This window comes from Narcine bancroftii, chromosome 11, assembly GCF_036971445.1.
Source record: "Narcine bancroftii isolate sNarBan1 chromosome 11, sNarBan1.hap1, whole genome shotgun sequence".
Lineage (NCBI taxonomy): Eukaryota > Metazoa > Chordata > Chondrichthyes > Torpediniformes > Narcinidae > Narcine > Narcine bancroftii.
Genome location: NC_091479.1, coordinates 102,532,999 through 102,547,699, shown reverse-complemented (window position 1 = coordinate 102,547,699; position 14,701 = coordinate 102,532,999). Strand labels below are relative to the sequence as shown.

At 44.3% G+C, this 14,701-nt stretch overlaps 1 protein-coding gene across 7 annotated transcripts in view; it reads right to left on the bottom strand.

Annotated features, from left to right (window-relative positions):
• Window positions 1-14,701, bottom strand: part of zdhhc17 (zinc finger DHHC-type palmitoyltransferase 17) — a 155,590-nt gene that overhangs the window by 45,574 nt on the left and 95,315 nt on the right. For 4 of the 7 annotated variants that reach the window (XR_011346821.1, XR_011346820.1, XR_011346822.1 and 1 more), the window contains exons 13-19: window positions 12,787-12,880; window positions 10,319-10,402; window positions 9,778-9,935; window positions 6,842-6,936; window positions 4,214-4,896; window positions 1,273-1,348; window positions 484-547 (exon numbers count right to left, since the gene is read on the bottom strand). Coding sequence is in view for 1 of the 7 variants with exons in the window: in XM_069904363.1 (XP_069760464.1) it covers window positions 4,758-4,896; window positions 6,842-6,936; window positions 9,778-9,935; window positions 10,319-10,402; window positions 12,787-12,880 (570 nt within the window). In the remaining 6 variants the exon portion in view is untranslated. Of the gene's footprint in view, window positions 1-483; window positions 548-1,272; window positions 1,349-2,660; window positions 4,897-6,841; window positions 6,937-9,777; window positions 9,936-10,318; window positions 10,403-12,786; window positions 12,881-14,701 lie in introns of those variants that run through there. The other 3 variants (XR_011346819.1, XR_011346824.1, XM_069904363.1) reach the window with 3 other exon arrangements.

Here is a 14,701-nt window from a genome sequence, read left to right as displayed (position 1 = left end):
CTGCAGCAAGTAGGAATTTTGGAGCATCTGTACACTGCATGAGTGTATATGGCTAAAACACATCACACCAAGCTATTACAACTGCTCAAAACCCAAAAGGGTAAGTGATGAGGTCCAGGGATGTTCTCTTTTAGTCCCATTAATTCATTCTCAACACTTTTTTAAAATTAATTTTAACTATTCTTAATTTCCTCACTTATGTTTGATATAGTTTCTGATGGACTTTTCTTGTTCTTGAGATAACTGCATTTATCACCACTCTGTAAATGCCCTCTGATTAGCACCATTTGGAAGCATTACTTTGTTTTGTTCCTCCTTCCCCACAATCTCACCTGCTGAGATTTCCCACCATTTTGCTTCCATTCTCCTTTTACTTATTTGATGGGGTGTGAGGAAGGAGGCGGGTGCTCGTTATTGAACCAGATGGGATTTTACTTCCCTGAAGATCTGAGGAGGGGATTTATCCCCCCTTATTTGCCTCACCTCCTCTTTCATCTGGATAGATCCCATGACTTCGCTGCCTCACTTCCACAGACTCTGCCCGTATCTTAAATACAGAAGAAAAATAAAACATTTAAGATCTCCACCATCTTTTTATTTCCATGCATAGACAATCGGAGCTTCAAGAGGATGTTTTGTCCCTTGTTATCCTTTTGCTCTTTATGTATCTGTAGAAGCCCTTGGGATTCTCATGATTTCCTTAATGTTTTCTTGCATTGTACTTGTATACCCCATTTGTTCCCTGCTGCCCATACCTCTAAACCTCCTTTATCTTCTCATTCGTCCCTCACATCCTTTCTCAATCTCATCCTTGTTTAGTTATGCCATCTCAGAACCTATTTTAGCCCTCAGTTCCCTCTTCACTGTACTCCTAAATTCTTGAACCTGTCTGTATCGGATCGATACCCGCTTTTGCATTCAGATCTGTGCCTCTCGTGAACCAGGGTGCCTTTATCTTGCCATTCCTGTCCTTTACCTGATTGGGAATACTTGTTTGGACCTCCCCTCACCTTAAAATCTGGGTCTGTTTATTCCTCTTCTGCTCCAATCTGTCTTTCAACTTCAAGTTTATTACTGTTACACTATTATAAAGTACAACTGGACAAAATGGCGTTCTCTGGTCCTCGGAGTAAAACACGCAAACACATTTCTCACATACTACACATATTTACAAGCGATTTATATGCAGTACATATATAAATAAGTATTGTTAAATAATAGTAGTCACAGAAGGTTAGCGAAAGCAGTCCATCAGTCGTTCAGCCTTCTCACCGCCTGTGGGAAGAAGCTGTTCCTCAGCCTGGTGGTGCTGGCTCCGATACTCCTGAATCTTCCCTGATGGGAGCAGCTGAAAGATGGAGTGGAAGGGGTCCTTAATGATTTTGTGAGCCCTCTTCAGCCAACAATCTCAGTAGATCACATCAATTTGGGGGGGGGGGGGAAGGATCTACATTCACCTCAATCTAGTTTCCATCATTAGATGACCATCATGACCACCATTATTTATTGGCTTCCAGCACTGGCAACAGTCTCCACTCATCAGTTGTCTCTATTTTCACCCTGGACAACCCATCTTCACCCTGGACGACCCATCTTCCTCGAAATGAACCCCAACGCCCCCCCCCCTCACCTTTTTCTTCTCTTGCTTCTCCTCTTCCTTTGGCAACTGCCTATCTCCCAGCTACATCCCACACCCTCCATATATGTCCATCACCTCTCCCTTACTGACCCATCCTCATTATACTGGCTATCCCTCTCTGTACTCCTGAAGGGTTCTGACCCAAAACTGACCATTCTTTTTCTCCCAGTACTGTTTTTGCTCCAAATTCCAGCATTTGCCATCTTTGTCAACTGTATTCTTAATCTGATTTAATCTGATTTGGTCAGCCAAGCAGTTTAAAAACAGAGTATACAAGTTCATCCACCAGAGAGTCTTGCCAATGCTAGTTTGTGCATATTGAGCTCCCATAAACAACATGGTAAATCTGTGGAGGCTAAGTCATTGGGTAGATATCAGGCAGAGGTCAATACATTCTCATTTCGGAAAGGAAATCAAGGGTTACAGGGAGAAGGCAGGAGAATGGGGTTCGTCTTATAGCCTTATACAATACCGAGGGCTTGATCTCGTTCAGTGATGCTGTTTAATATTGATTGATCCTCATTACACAAGCATTGCTGGATCTTATACATCAATCCATGAGCTTTGAATTTAATCAGAAAGGTGGCACCTTTGACAATGCCCTAAACCTAGGCCAGGTGCTCAGGCCATCAGTGTCCACTGAGACTGCAGGTGCCAACTCTGTGGTCAGGGCAGCTGAGGAGAGGAGGCTGGCTGCTATGCTTCCATGGGCCAAGCCAACAACAACCAGGCACTGTCCAGACCAAAGAAAGCTGAGCACACAGTGAACCTTTTAGGCTCTGAAACCCTGTAGGTTTTGGAAAGGTGGGAGAAAACTGGAGCACCCGGAGGAAACCCACGTCGCTGGCGCTAACCGCTAAGCTAACGCAATTGATGAACAACAGGAATTTCAATCTGCTACAATGCAGATACATGCAATAAAAACTAAGAACAGCAAGTTATTCACATGACTGTGATGAATGGTGGAGATGAATCTTGTTTATTCGGTCAATAATTTATAAAGTTTGACAAACTGAAGCAATCGTATGAACAGTCGGTTTTTAATTTGAGCATATTACAGTCCTATACTTTGCTCTCCACATCATACATGAAGGGACCACATAGTAGCAAAAAAACACTTGGCACAGTTATAAATAATGTAGTACAAAAACAAAAAAGTATTCACAATCTGCAGAATGTAGCGCTTCTGCTCTTAATGGAACTCTATTGCATTATATACTCACAAAAAAAAGCAATGGACAGTGATTGCAGATCCCAAATAGAGGTTATTCCAAAGTCAGGAGTACAAAAGGAAAGTGGTTGTGATAAATACCAGTGTTAAACCTCAGAAGGACAGAAATTAATCCTGGGAAGTGGCAGAAGAGGGGAGACGAATGAGGAGATGCCCCTCAGCCTGTTCACTCTTTCCTTGATCTTTGTTCTCCGTGGTCTACAAGGCAAAGAGGAATAGTGCACGAGCGCTCAGCAGGGTCGTCGTGTTTTTCTTCCCAAAGCCCAGTAAAACATTCAAGTCAACTAATATTACAATACTGCGAATCTTGATATCAGGGTAACAATGCACACAAACTATGAGTAGTTTCCACTACTAACGTAAACAGCGACCAAGAAGTCTTGCACTTTGCAAACACAGGACACTCACTATTTACAATTCACTGATCTTCCGCCGAAGGAAGGGAGCTGAGAGAACACTTCGCTGCAAGCTAATATGATGGTGTTTGTCCTGCAGACTGAGGAGATTTTTTTTTGCCAAGCATTGGACATGCAGAGAGTTCAGTGGGTTAATGGAACTGTCAGCAGGCAAACACCAGAAGCAAATGAATGACATTCCGACACATTTTTTCTCTTAGTGTTGAAAATCCAAACTAACACTGACAAATATACGCACTGGTAAAACTAATTGATAAATAATTTATGTACAGATACAACTAATTTTTTTTTTTACACTGGCTCAAGAAGTTGGTGAAAAGTATTTTGCACAGGTTTTTGAGCCCAGTACCCCAGCAAACTTACAACCATCTGTAAACGTGCCAAGTTCCCAAGGAGCAGTAACACACAGACATTGAACTAAACCTAAAGTGGCCGTAGAAAACAGTGTCGAGCTCCTCATTGGGACTCCTTCTCATAAAAACAAGGATGAGGTGTATCTCTTCATTAAACCTCCCACCAAGAGCCACTCAGCACCCTGCAAATGTTCAGGGAGGGCAGCAGACAAAAGTCCTGACTGCTCTTGTACCTGTGTGACAGGTCTGCAGCAAACATGATGCTGGTAATGGAAAATGAGCAATACCTGCCACACCTCTCTCCCATCACACCCCTGACCTCACTCATCTCCACTCCAAAGCCCACTGTTTCGAGGACCGCCTCAGGAAGGGAACAAATTCACCTGCTCCTGACCCCAGCAGATCAACATTGGGGGAGAGAGCTTGCAAGTTTCCACTCAACCACCACGAACACCTTGTTACTTTGCACTGCAAGACAGAGATCCATTCAGTCTTTAAAATCATGATCTAAAACTGGAATGAAACAATCTTTAAAATAATCAATGCCTCAAACAAAAGGGGTTTAGATTTTTACCTTTGGACGTGATTGTGGATTGTGATTTCCGGCACTCCTCTACGAAATTCACAGCATCACGCAACAACAGTTATTGAGAAGCGCACTCAAGATAGGATGCCTCTCTGCACACTGCTCGTGTGCTAGACCAGTCAAGGGCCGCCCATATCTTGAGCCGATGGATCAAAATCAAGGTTCCAGCATCTGCATCACATTGTCCATTTCACTCCAAACTTGGAGACAAACATAACATTGTGTTAATGACTGATTCCGGCAAAAAGCAGTCTTTTTTTAAAATATATGTCGAATATAAAGGTTTCCTTTCTGCCGTCAGCTTATAACACACTTTGATCCTAATGGGGTGTTGGGAGCAAGGGACAGGGATTCTAGAAACAGGCAGCTATACTGTCCCTGTTTAATTTCTTTTACCAAAGGATCCAGGAGGGAACCGCAGGGCAGGAGCTCCTCGTAGCAATGTTACTGGAGAAGAAACAGGAAGGAAATTTGTCAGGCACGAGTCCGAGGGGCTGATTGTGGAGATGGTTCGCTGTGGTTGCTGATCCCACTACACAAGCTGGTAACCGGTACCTGATGTCTGGTCATACTCTATTGTATATTGATGCGTCCAGTCCACCATTACAGGACGGAAGAGACCAAAACATCTAAATTCGAAGAAGTCTATGATATTCCTAATGCAACCGTGACTGGTGGAGGGAAGGAAAGAAAAAAGACATTAATCAGCTTCATATATCAACAAAACATGCCATTCAACAAACCAACTTCCACCCACATGAACTGATCTAACCCCATCAGCATGACCTTTTTCCATCAATTTTAGTTTCCATTGGATGTAACTATTTGACTCCAACTGCAGCTCGTTGCAGGTCTCGGGACCTGAACTACAGAGAGAGGTTGATCTGCATTTTGTTGCCAGGACTCAGGAGCCTGAGCTCGAGAGAGGTTGAGCAGGCTGGGGTTTTATTCCTAGGAGTACAGGAGGATGAGGGGTGATCTCACTGAGATGTACAAAATCATTTGAGAAATCAATCAGCTGAACCCACAGAATATTTTGGCCAGAGTAGGGGAATTGATAACCAGAGGACACAAGTTTAAGGTGGGGGGGGGGAGAGACTTAATCAGAATCTAGGGGTACGGGTATTTTTTTTATTTTAAACAGTGTGTGGTGGGTGTATGGAACGAGCTGCCGGAGAAAGTGGTTGAGGCAGGTATTTTTAAGAAAGAATTTGGATAGGTACATGAATAGGATGGGTTTAGAGGGATATGGGCCAAACGCAGGCAGGTGGGAGGGATATTTTGGCCAGTGTGGGCAAGTTGGGCCAAACAGCCTATTTCCATGCTCTATGACATGAAGTTCTATTGTCTCGCCAATTTCTTGATGAGAGGTTTGGGGTGAATTTCCTCCTGAACTTATTGGTTTCTGTTCTTTATGAATTAAAACAACACTTCCATATCCTGGATGTTTGAAATTGAACAAAGTGCAGGAATTGCCCACCAGGTTAGGCAGAATCTATGGAGAGGTGTTTGAGCTCTGATGGTGCTCCAGATGAAAGGTAATTAATGTGAATTGGCTCTCTCTCCAACAATGCTGCCTGACCCGCTGAGTATTTCTGAAGTTCCTACTTTATCTTTGATATACGATTTCCAGGTTCTAGTCTCACTCCCTCTCCCCCTCCACCCCCGCCCCCAATCCCAGCAACAGGGATGTTCTGCACAAAAGTCCTGTCACGTTCTTCCTCAAGAACCATCTCTGCCGAAAAGATCTCCAGTCTGTAATTAAAAGTTCAGCTACTCTGATACAAAAGAACTGAATTATTTGTGATACTACACATGTCCAATCCATCCCTTCATGAATTTGGAAGCCTTCAGATCTTTTCTCCCATTATAATATCTTTCTCCTGACTTACTTCTTCAATGAACTGCTGTCTGAATTTCAATTTACGGTCAACCGAAGTGCAAATTATTGCTGCCATAATGAAGCATCTATACACACAGGTACTCAACAAGAGAAAGTGAAAGAACCAGCCCCCACTGAGAAGAAGTAGAGGAGACGATCCTACCGGCCAGTGATCACGGCTGTGGACCAGCGAGGGGCTCAGCGGCTAAAGGACCGACACAAGCTGCAGGCAACTTACGGTCGGGGACCCATATGGGCTTCAGGCTGTTGGTGCTTTACAGTTGCAGGCAACCTGTGGTCAGGGGACCCACACAGGTTGTCAGCGACTTGTGGTTGGTGGACTTGCATGGGCTGTGGTCTGCTGGAGACTAGCTCAATGGAATTAGGTATCAGAGCCGGGATTTGAGAGGGCACAAAGGGCAAGGAGGGCTCCCAAAAGGGCCTCGGGCACTGAAGGCTTCTTGATCGTGTTGTTGATTTGGATCTGAAGCTCAGGTTGCCAATGGATCGAACAGGAATCTTTACAGCTGTGGGAGGGCTGGAGGCAAACCCACAAACATTCAGTAATTCTGAAGGAACTCTCTTTTGCTTCTCTTTCTGCAAGGGACGCTAGGTGACACTAATTGCAACTCTTTGTTTGCCTTACGACAGGCAAAAATTAAACTACGGTATGGATGTTACATTTTTAATGAATTATTAAGTGACAATATAAATGAACCTTGAACCTTACTCACTTGAAGGGACTTTCAATCATTGTTGTAGTAACCTTAAAGTGCTTGTAACGTCTGGCATTCATCCTTTCATTTGTAGTTATTCCAAGGCAAGCGATCTTCGTAAATCAGAAATAAATCAAAATTTCAGCAGAGGGAGATTACAACAGCAGGTGTACAAATCTTAATAACGCAGCAATCCTTAACATTCAATGGAGTAAAAGGCCCAAGTCACAACGAAGAGACCAAAAAACTGGGTGAATGTGGTCAACCAAAAGGAGTATAAAAGTAAAAATATAACAAAGATAAAATCCTCAACAGTTCGGGCTTGAGCCCTTCATCAAGGCATGAACAAAATGGAGGCAGGTGTCTGAACAAAATGGTGGAGAGGGGCAAGGGAAGGAGCTCAGTCCCACAGGCAGGAGGCAAGAGGTGGATAAGGGAGGGAGGGAGAGCATACCAGCAAAGAGGAAGGGGGGTAAGACTGAATAGAGAGGGGAGGGGGTGGAGAGCTGGAAGACAGAGGGATAGGGATGAGAGGGAGAAGGCTAGCAGAAATCAGAGAAGTTGATGTTGATGCCATCCGGTTGGAAAGTGGCCCAGACAGAACATTAGGTGTTGCTCCTCCGATTTATGGGTGGTCTTGGTTTGGCAGTGCACGAGGCCATGTCAGCAAGGGAGTGGGGTGCAGAATTGAAATGATTGGCCACTGCGAAATCCCCATCATTCACGCAGACAGAGTGTAATACTCAGCGAAGTGATCTCCCAGTCTGCGTACTTTCAGTAGGATCATTGGTGAAAGTGGAGTTTCTGGAGAAACCTGCAGGTTAGGCCCCAGATGAAGGGATGTGGACACCGACGGAGAATTTAATTTGGGAACGTGCAGGAGGCCAGAACCGGAGGAGTTCAGATGAGGTCCAATAATTGGGCTTTACTGAAGCATGCAGAAATAAGAATAGGTGAGGATGCAATGTTAGGGACGTAAACATCAGGAGCAATATTTTCTGAGGAGAGCAAGTGATAGAACAAGTTATTAAGTGCTGCAAGGCACAGCGGGCTTATTGCTTGTAAGTGCTTTCAACCTGCCTTGTAAAATGGGGTCAACTGGGCAATTTTCCCAGTTAGCGCCCCACTCACAAAGTACCATAAAAGGGTGTGTCCAAGCAAGTTCCTGCCCTACCTCGGAGGTCATCAGGGAACCCAATTAAACCTACCCAGGACACGTCCACCGGTGGCTTGAAAAGGAAAATGGCTGACCTAGTCGTGCTGGCGTCACAGGGAAACCCCGGCTGAAGTGTGCGGTGATCGGGGGAGCGAGGGTCGCTGCCAAGGCCCAGGGGTGGAGAGTCGCTGCCACAAGGGAGAGACGGGGTCCACAATTGGGGGGCAGCCAGGAGAGGTCGATGTCATGCGGGGGGGGGGGGGGGGAGGAGAGGGAGTGCCACGATCAGCAGGAGGGGTCAGCTGCCACGGGGAGGGGGGCAGAGGGGTCGGCTGCCACAGGGATGGGGTAGTGCAATTGACAGTGGGTGGGAGGGAGATTGACAGCTGGTGGGGGGGACGGGATGGGGAGAACAGTTTGTGTGACGTGTCACCGCATCATTGCGGGTGGGGGTGGGGAAATCCCCCTTAAATCACCGGGTTGGCGATTTACTGGGGCTCTCCCCCCTCAGCTTAAAAGGTGCTGGAGGCACCTTTTTCCCACTAAGTGCACTGGGTCCCAGGACGGCTACCCAGATGCTGCAGCTTAAAAACACCTATTGATTCTCACACCAATTCTGCTCTGGTCTAGACCACCTCTGCAGGTACACTGGAATGTATTCAGACTGGCTGCTTCAGAAACGTCGGGCTGCAGACAGTGGCAAATCTTTTCAAGTCAACCTGTTTTTTCACTTATTCCTGATGAAGGTCCCAGTCCTGAAATGCACTTCTTATGGATGCTGAGTTTGTGTACTACATTCATGGAAGAGTGGCATTCTAAGCTCTCTGCCATGACTGGGGAGATATTGGTGGCAAAAATCAACCATACTTGCTCTCTCATGGTCAAGGGGATAATTAAGGATGGGAAATAGATGTTTGTCTTAGCATCACATCACACTCATTTCCTGCTTGGCTCAGCTCAGCATGAGATATTCGATGAAGCAAAATATCTTTGTTATAAGATCCTAAGAACTTGGAGCAGGAGTCGGCCATCTGTCTAGTCAAACCTGCTCCAACATTTAATAAGATCGTGGGTGATCTGGCTGTAGGCTCAGCTCCCCTCCCCTCACAATATGCAACATGGCTAGTGTGACACTACTACAGCGCCAGCTACCCAAGTTCGAAGCCTGTAAGGAGTTTGTATGTTCTCCATGTGTGTGTGGGCTTTCCCCGGGGGTTCCGGTTTCCTCCCATCCTTCAAAACGCACGGGGTTTGCAGATGAATTGGGTGCAATTGGGCGGCTCTGGCTTGTGGGCCAGAAGGACCTGTTACCATGCTGTATGTTTACTTTTTTTTTTAAAAAACCAGTTCTTCAAAAATCTGTGACTTAATTGCATTCAAAGAGGCAGCCTCTGCTACTTCATTGGACAGAGAATTCCACAGATTAACTATTCTCTGGGAGAAGCAGTTTCTCTTCATTTCTGCCTTAAACCAAGTCCGCCAGGGTGCCATGGTAATCCTTTAATTTTCTACCTCCGCAGTGCTGTTAGGTTTGGGAGTTCTCAAATTTTAATATAGTAACTTTAAAGGAAAACATAAGGTCACATTCAGATTCCGACTCCTTGCCAAGGTAAGACAAGCAGAACATTAGTGTAGAGTAAAAGCTAGAATCCCTTTGCCGGCGAAAGATCAGCAGTTCAAATCACCATTCAGGGCACGGACATGCAGACTTTAATTGGACGCAAGCTTAGCAGGCCTAGAGTTTGAGAAGAGAACCTTCCCCCCACCCCACCAACCCTGACTCCCACACTCTGCTTACCTGATACATCTGACACAGGAGCAACACAGCCACCCATAAGAAGTGAAAGAGACTGTTCAGAAACATCCAGAAAACCCACGGAGAGCAGCTTGCAATTTCAGTGAGGTACGTCCACAGTCCTTCCTTCATGTAGCGGGTCTCACAGTGGATGCTCCAATCTGAAGCAGGAAAAGGCACTGCTCATAAACGTGCAGGATGGAGGAGATCATAGAACATTACTGCACTGAAACAGGCCCTTCTCGTCTATGCTGAAAGATTATTCTGCCTTGTTCCACTGACCAAACCCCTCCCATACCCCGCCCATCCATATCCTTGTCCAAATTTGTCAGAATTGAGCCTATATTTACCATTTCAGCTGGCAGCTCGTTCCACACTCCCACCACTCTGTGTGAAAAGTTGCCCCAATGATCCCTTTAAACCTTTTTCCTTTCACCCTTAAACCATGCCCTCTAGTTTTTTTCCTCCCCCTAACCTCAGTGGATAAAGGCTATATGCATTTCCTCAATCTAGACGAGCAGATTCTTGACGATGGTTTACTTACAGAAGAAACAGCCATAAATCATCCAAATTATCATTCCCAACAAGAAAAACAGGTATCCAATGAAGTATCTGTGATTTCCCGCTCCTGAAAAGACAGAATAACAATGAGCTGCCATGTGCGGTTGCAAGAGAACATCCAAAACTATCATCAGCTTAACTCAACATGTAAACTCCTATGTAAAAAGCACTGGACACCCTCAGCAGGTCACGCAGCATCTGTGGGGTGAGAAACAGAGTCCAATTTCCAGGTCAAGGAACTGGGAAAGAGAGAAAACAAGTTGAAGTGAAGCAGAGGGATGGACAGGACAAAGGGAATATCAAATTGGTTAACAGGACCGATTAGATGGCGATGTCCTAGTTTTGACGAAGGGTCTTCAATCGGAAATGTCAGCTGTGTTTCACTGACGTGCTACCTGACCCACAGAATATTTTCAGCATTTTCTGTTTTTGTTTCAGATTTCCAACACCTGCAAGATTGTATAAAGCATTTCATTGAAATACATTGTAATTCTTCCCTGGAAGGGGCAGCACAAGTTGATTGGGTGGGAGACGCTTGTCCTCATCTGCCGAGACATTGAATATTAAAATTGGGAAGTCGTGTGGCAGCTAAAAAAATTTTGGGTGCAACACATTTGGAGCATTGTTTGCAGTTGTGGCTGGAAATTACTCAATTCCAGGCCTGTAAACGGAGCCAACGGTGGTTTTATTTAAAACCTTGGCGACGGCGGGGGTCTGCGCCCAGCAGCCATAAAGGGATGCCAATCAGGGAAGTGGAGTATTGGTAAAGGACACTAGTAAACCGGGAGATCACCCCGTTTGAGAAGGAGGAGCAGAGGAGACAATCCTAGAGGTTAGTTTTCCAATCATGCAACAAACATTCTCAAGCAATCAGCAAATTCATTAATCAAGAATATACCAATTCCCAGAGGGGCTGGATACTAGGGGGGGGGGGTTTACTGTATAGACAATTTAAAAATGGCATATGAAATATAGAACATTGCAACACAGTACAGATAATCCTATTCCCAGGGTGGAAATGTCAAATACCAGAGAATGCAAGCTTTAAGGTGGGAGGTAACAGCTCGAGATTTATTTTTGTACACAGGATGGTGAGAGCCTAGAAAGCACCAACTAGAGGATGGAAGCAGATACGATACTGGTGTTTAAGAGGTGACACATGAATGGGCAGGTCAGGAGAAAAAGGCTGCCGAGAACAAGAAGGGCTCCCAAAGGGCCTCGGGTGCTGAAGGCTTCCTGATCCCGAGGTTTGGATTTGGAGCTCGGATTGCCAGTGGAACGATCAGAAATCGGTGTGGCTGCTCGTTTGGAGGGAGATAGATGGGATTAGTTTAATTTGGCACTGTGGTCAGCACAGCCATTGTGCTGTACTGATTTATATTCTGCCCTTTTTCTTGACTTATTTAGACATCAGTTTAATTCCTCAGCAAAAATCTCAGCATTCGAGCTTGCAACACTCCTTCACAGGAGGCGAACAGCAGCAGAGGATGTAGTTTAAGCCACGGAGCAGGGCCTGAGGAAGAATTTATTTTACCCAGACTGGGGTTGTAGCCTGAAACCCACTGCCAGAGCGGTTGGAGGTGACAGAGGCTCACAATGCACAAGACAAGCATTTGAACCACCATGGCACAGAAGACTAGGGCCCAAGTGTTGGGAGGTGGAGTTAGTGAAGATGGGACAGTGGTCGGTGTGTAAATATAATAAACCCTTCCTTTTCCATCCCTCTGTCTCCAACCCCTTCCCTGTCCATTCACAGATCAATCCCCCCTTCTCTCGATTTCCTCTTGTGCCCTCCCTCCCTTTAAATTTAGACATACAGCACAGTAACAAGCCCTAAAAGGCCTAGGAGGCCATGCTGCCCAATTGCACCCAGTTGACCTACACTCCCCCAGTACATTTTGAAAAGTGGGAGTAAACCAGAACACCTGGAGGAAACCCACGCAGACATGGGAAGAATGTATAAACTCTTTACAGACCACATGGGATTTTAAACCTGGTCACTAGTGCTATAACAGCGTTGAGCCAACCGCTATTCACCCATTCCCTCTTGCCTGTGGGCCTGTGCTCCCCCTGCTGCCCCCTCTCCCTCACCATTTTATTCAGACAGCTGCCTACATTTTGCTCAAACCATGAGGAAGGGCTCAGGCCGAAACATTAGTTATGTATCTTTATATTATAAAGAACGCTTCGTGACCTGCTGAGTTTTTCCAGCATCGTCTTTATTATCGTGTCCCAATCAGGCTGATTGGCTACTGGGCAAACACTGAGGAGCTGGACAGGTGCCAACCAGGATGGCATCCATCCCATCAAGCCCCTCCAGCATCTGCAATCCTTGTGCTTCTCTGCAGGGCTCATTGGTGCGCTTGGTTTTTGATGCGACGCAGCTCGTGTCCGCCCCCTTAATGGAGTTTCTCGCTCAGGTGAGAAAGCATTCTGAATGCCATGACTTACCCACGCAGTTACCGACCCATGGACAATGGTGATCAAACTTCGCAATGCACCTGTTGCACACAGCACAGTGCTTGGACCGGACGGGCTTCTGGATCTGATTGGAAAACAGAAAAGAGTCGAGATGAAGTGTTGGGGAAGGAACTCAAGCTGATTTGAGTAGTGGAGGGGGGTGGTTTCTGTCCAATTCAAAAACTCCAGCCACTGCTATTTTCTTCTTGGCATTCTTATGCCCAACTGGGGAACAACCTGGGGAAGCAGCAAAGAGGCCAAGCACTAGATCAGCAGCAAGAGATTTCTCCAGGAATTCATTAAATGTAGGCCGAGGATCAAAATGCGATTTGCTGAAGGAACTTGCTTGGCATCAGTGGGTGAAAAAATTGTCAATGTTTCAGATCAGAACCCTTCAGGTATGGATGAATGGTTCTAGGCCACATTTTTTTGTCGGTTACACTGCTAAGGCTATCATAATAAATCTTTTTTGTACTTCATCCAGTTTGAAGCCTAATTCCTTACTTCTTATATTACTTTGAAGAAAGATCTCTTGATTTTTTGCTATGTTATTTTTTGTGATTTTATTTAATATCTGATTTCGATCTTCCCAAAACTTTTTCACTTTCTCACATGCCCAAATTTCATGTACTGTTGTTCCCATTTCCTTCTTACAGTGAAAACATCTATCTGATAATGTTGGATCCCATTTTTTTTTTAACTTTTGGGGCTTGATATATAACCTGTGTAACCAATTATACTGTATGATGCATAACCTCCTGTTTATTATATTCTTCACAGTTCCTTTTCTCTCCCATTCTCTAAAGGAAAGGTTATCTATTGTAAAAGGGATTAGCTGATTTTGCGTCAATAATAATTTTGGTATTTGGAAATTTGTTTTTTTCCTTTCTAAGTGAATCTTCTTCCATATATTGAGTAAATGATGCAATACTAGTGAGCTTTTATATTGTACCAGCTTTTCATCCCACTTATAAAGTATATGTTCCAGTACCTTCTCTCCTATTTTAACTAGCTCGATCTTAGTCCAATCTGGTTTTTCCCTTGTCTGATAAAAATCTGATAAATACCTTAATTGTGCGGCTCTATAATAATTTTTAAAGTTTGGTAACTGAAAACCACCTTGGTTATACCTCTCTGTTAATTTATCTAATGCTATCCTCGATTTACCCCCTTTCCACAAGAATTTCCTTATTATTCTCTTTAGTTCATTAAAGAATTTCTCTGTTAAGGGAATTGGTAACAATTGAAATAAGTATTGTATCCTTGGGAAGACATTCATTTTAATGCAATTTACCCTCCCTATCAACGTTAGCAGTAATTCTTTCCAATGTTCTAAGTCTTCCTGCAATTTCTTTATTAGTGGCTGATAATTTAATTTGTACATGTAGCTTAAATTATTATCTAACCTAATACCTAGGTATTGGATTGCTTGTGTTTGCCATTTAAATGGTGATTATTTTTTTAATTCTGCATAATCCACATTACTCATTGGCATCACTTCACTTTTATCTGCATTGATCTTGTACCCCAATATTTCTCCATATTCCTTCAATTTCTTATATAATTCTTTTATTCATATTTCTGGTTCTGTTAAGTATACTGTGATGTCATCTGCAAATAAGCTGATTTTATCCTCCTTCTCCTTTATTATTATCCCTTTTATTTTATTTTCTGTTCTTATCAGTTCTGCCAAGGGTTCTATTGCTAAAGCAAACAGTTCCAGATAGCAGAATTAGAATCAGAATTTATTGTCATGAACATGTCACCAAATTTGTTGTTTTGCGGCAGCGTCACAGAGCTTATTAAATAAACAAAAATAGTGCAAGAGAAAATAAAAGAAAAAGTGAGGCAGTTTCTGGGGTTCATTGTTCATTTAGGAACCTGATGACAGCGGGGAAGAAGCTGT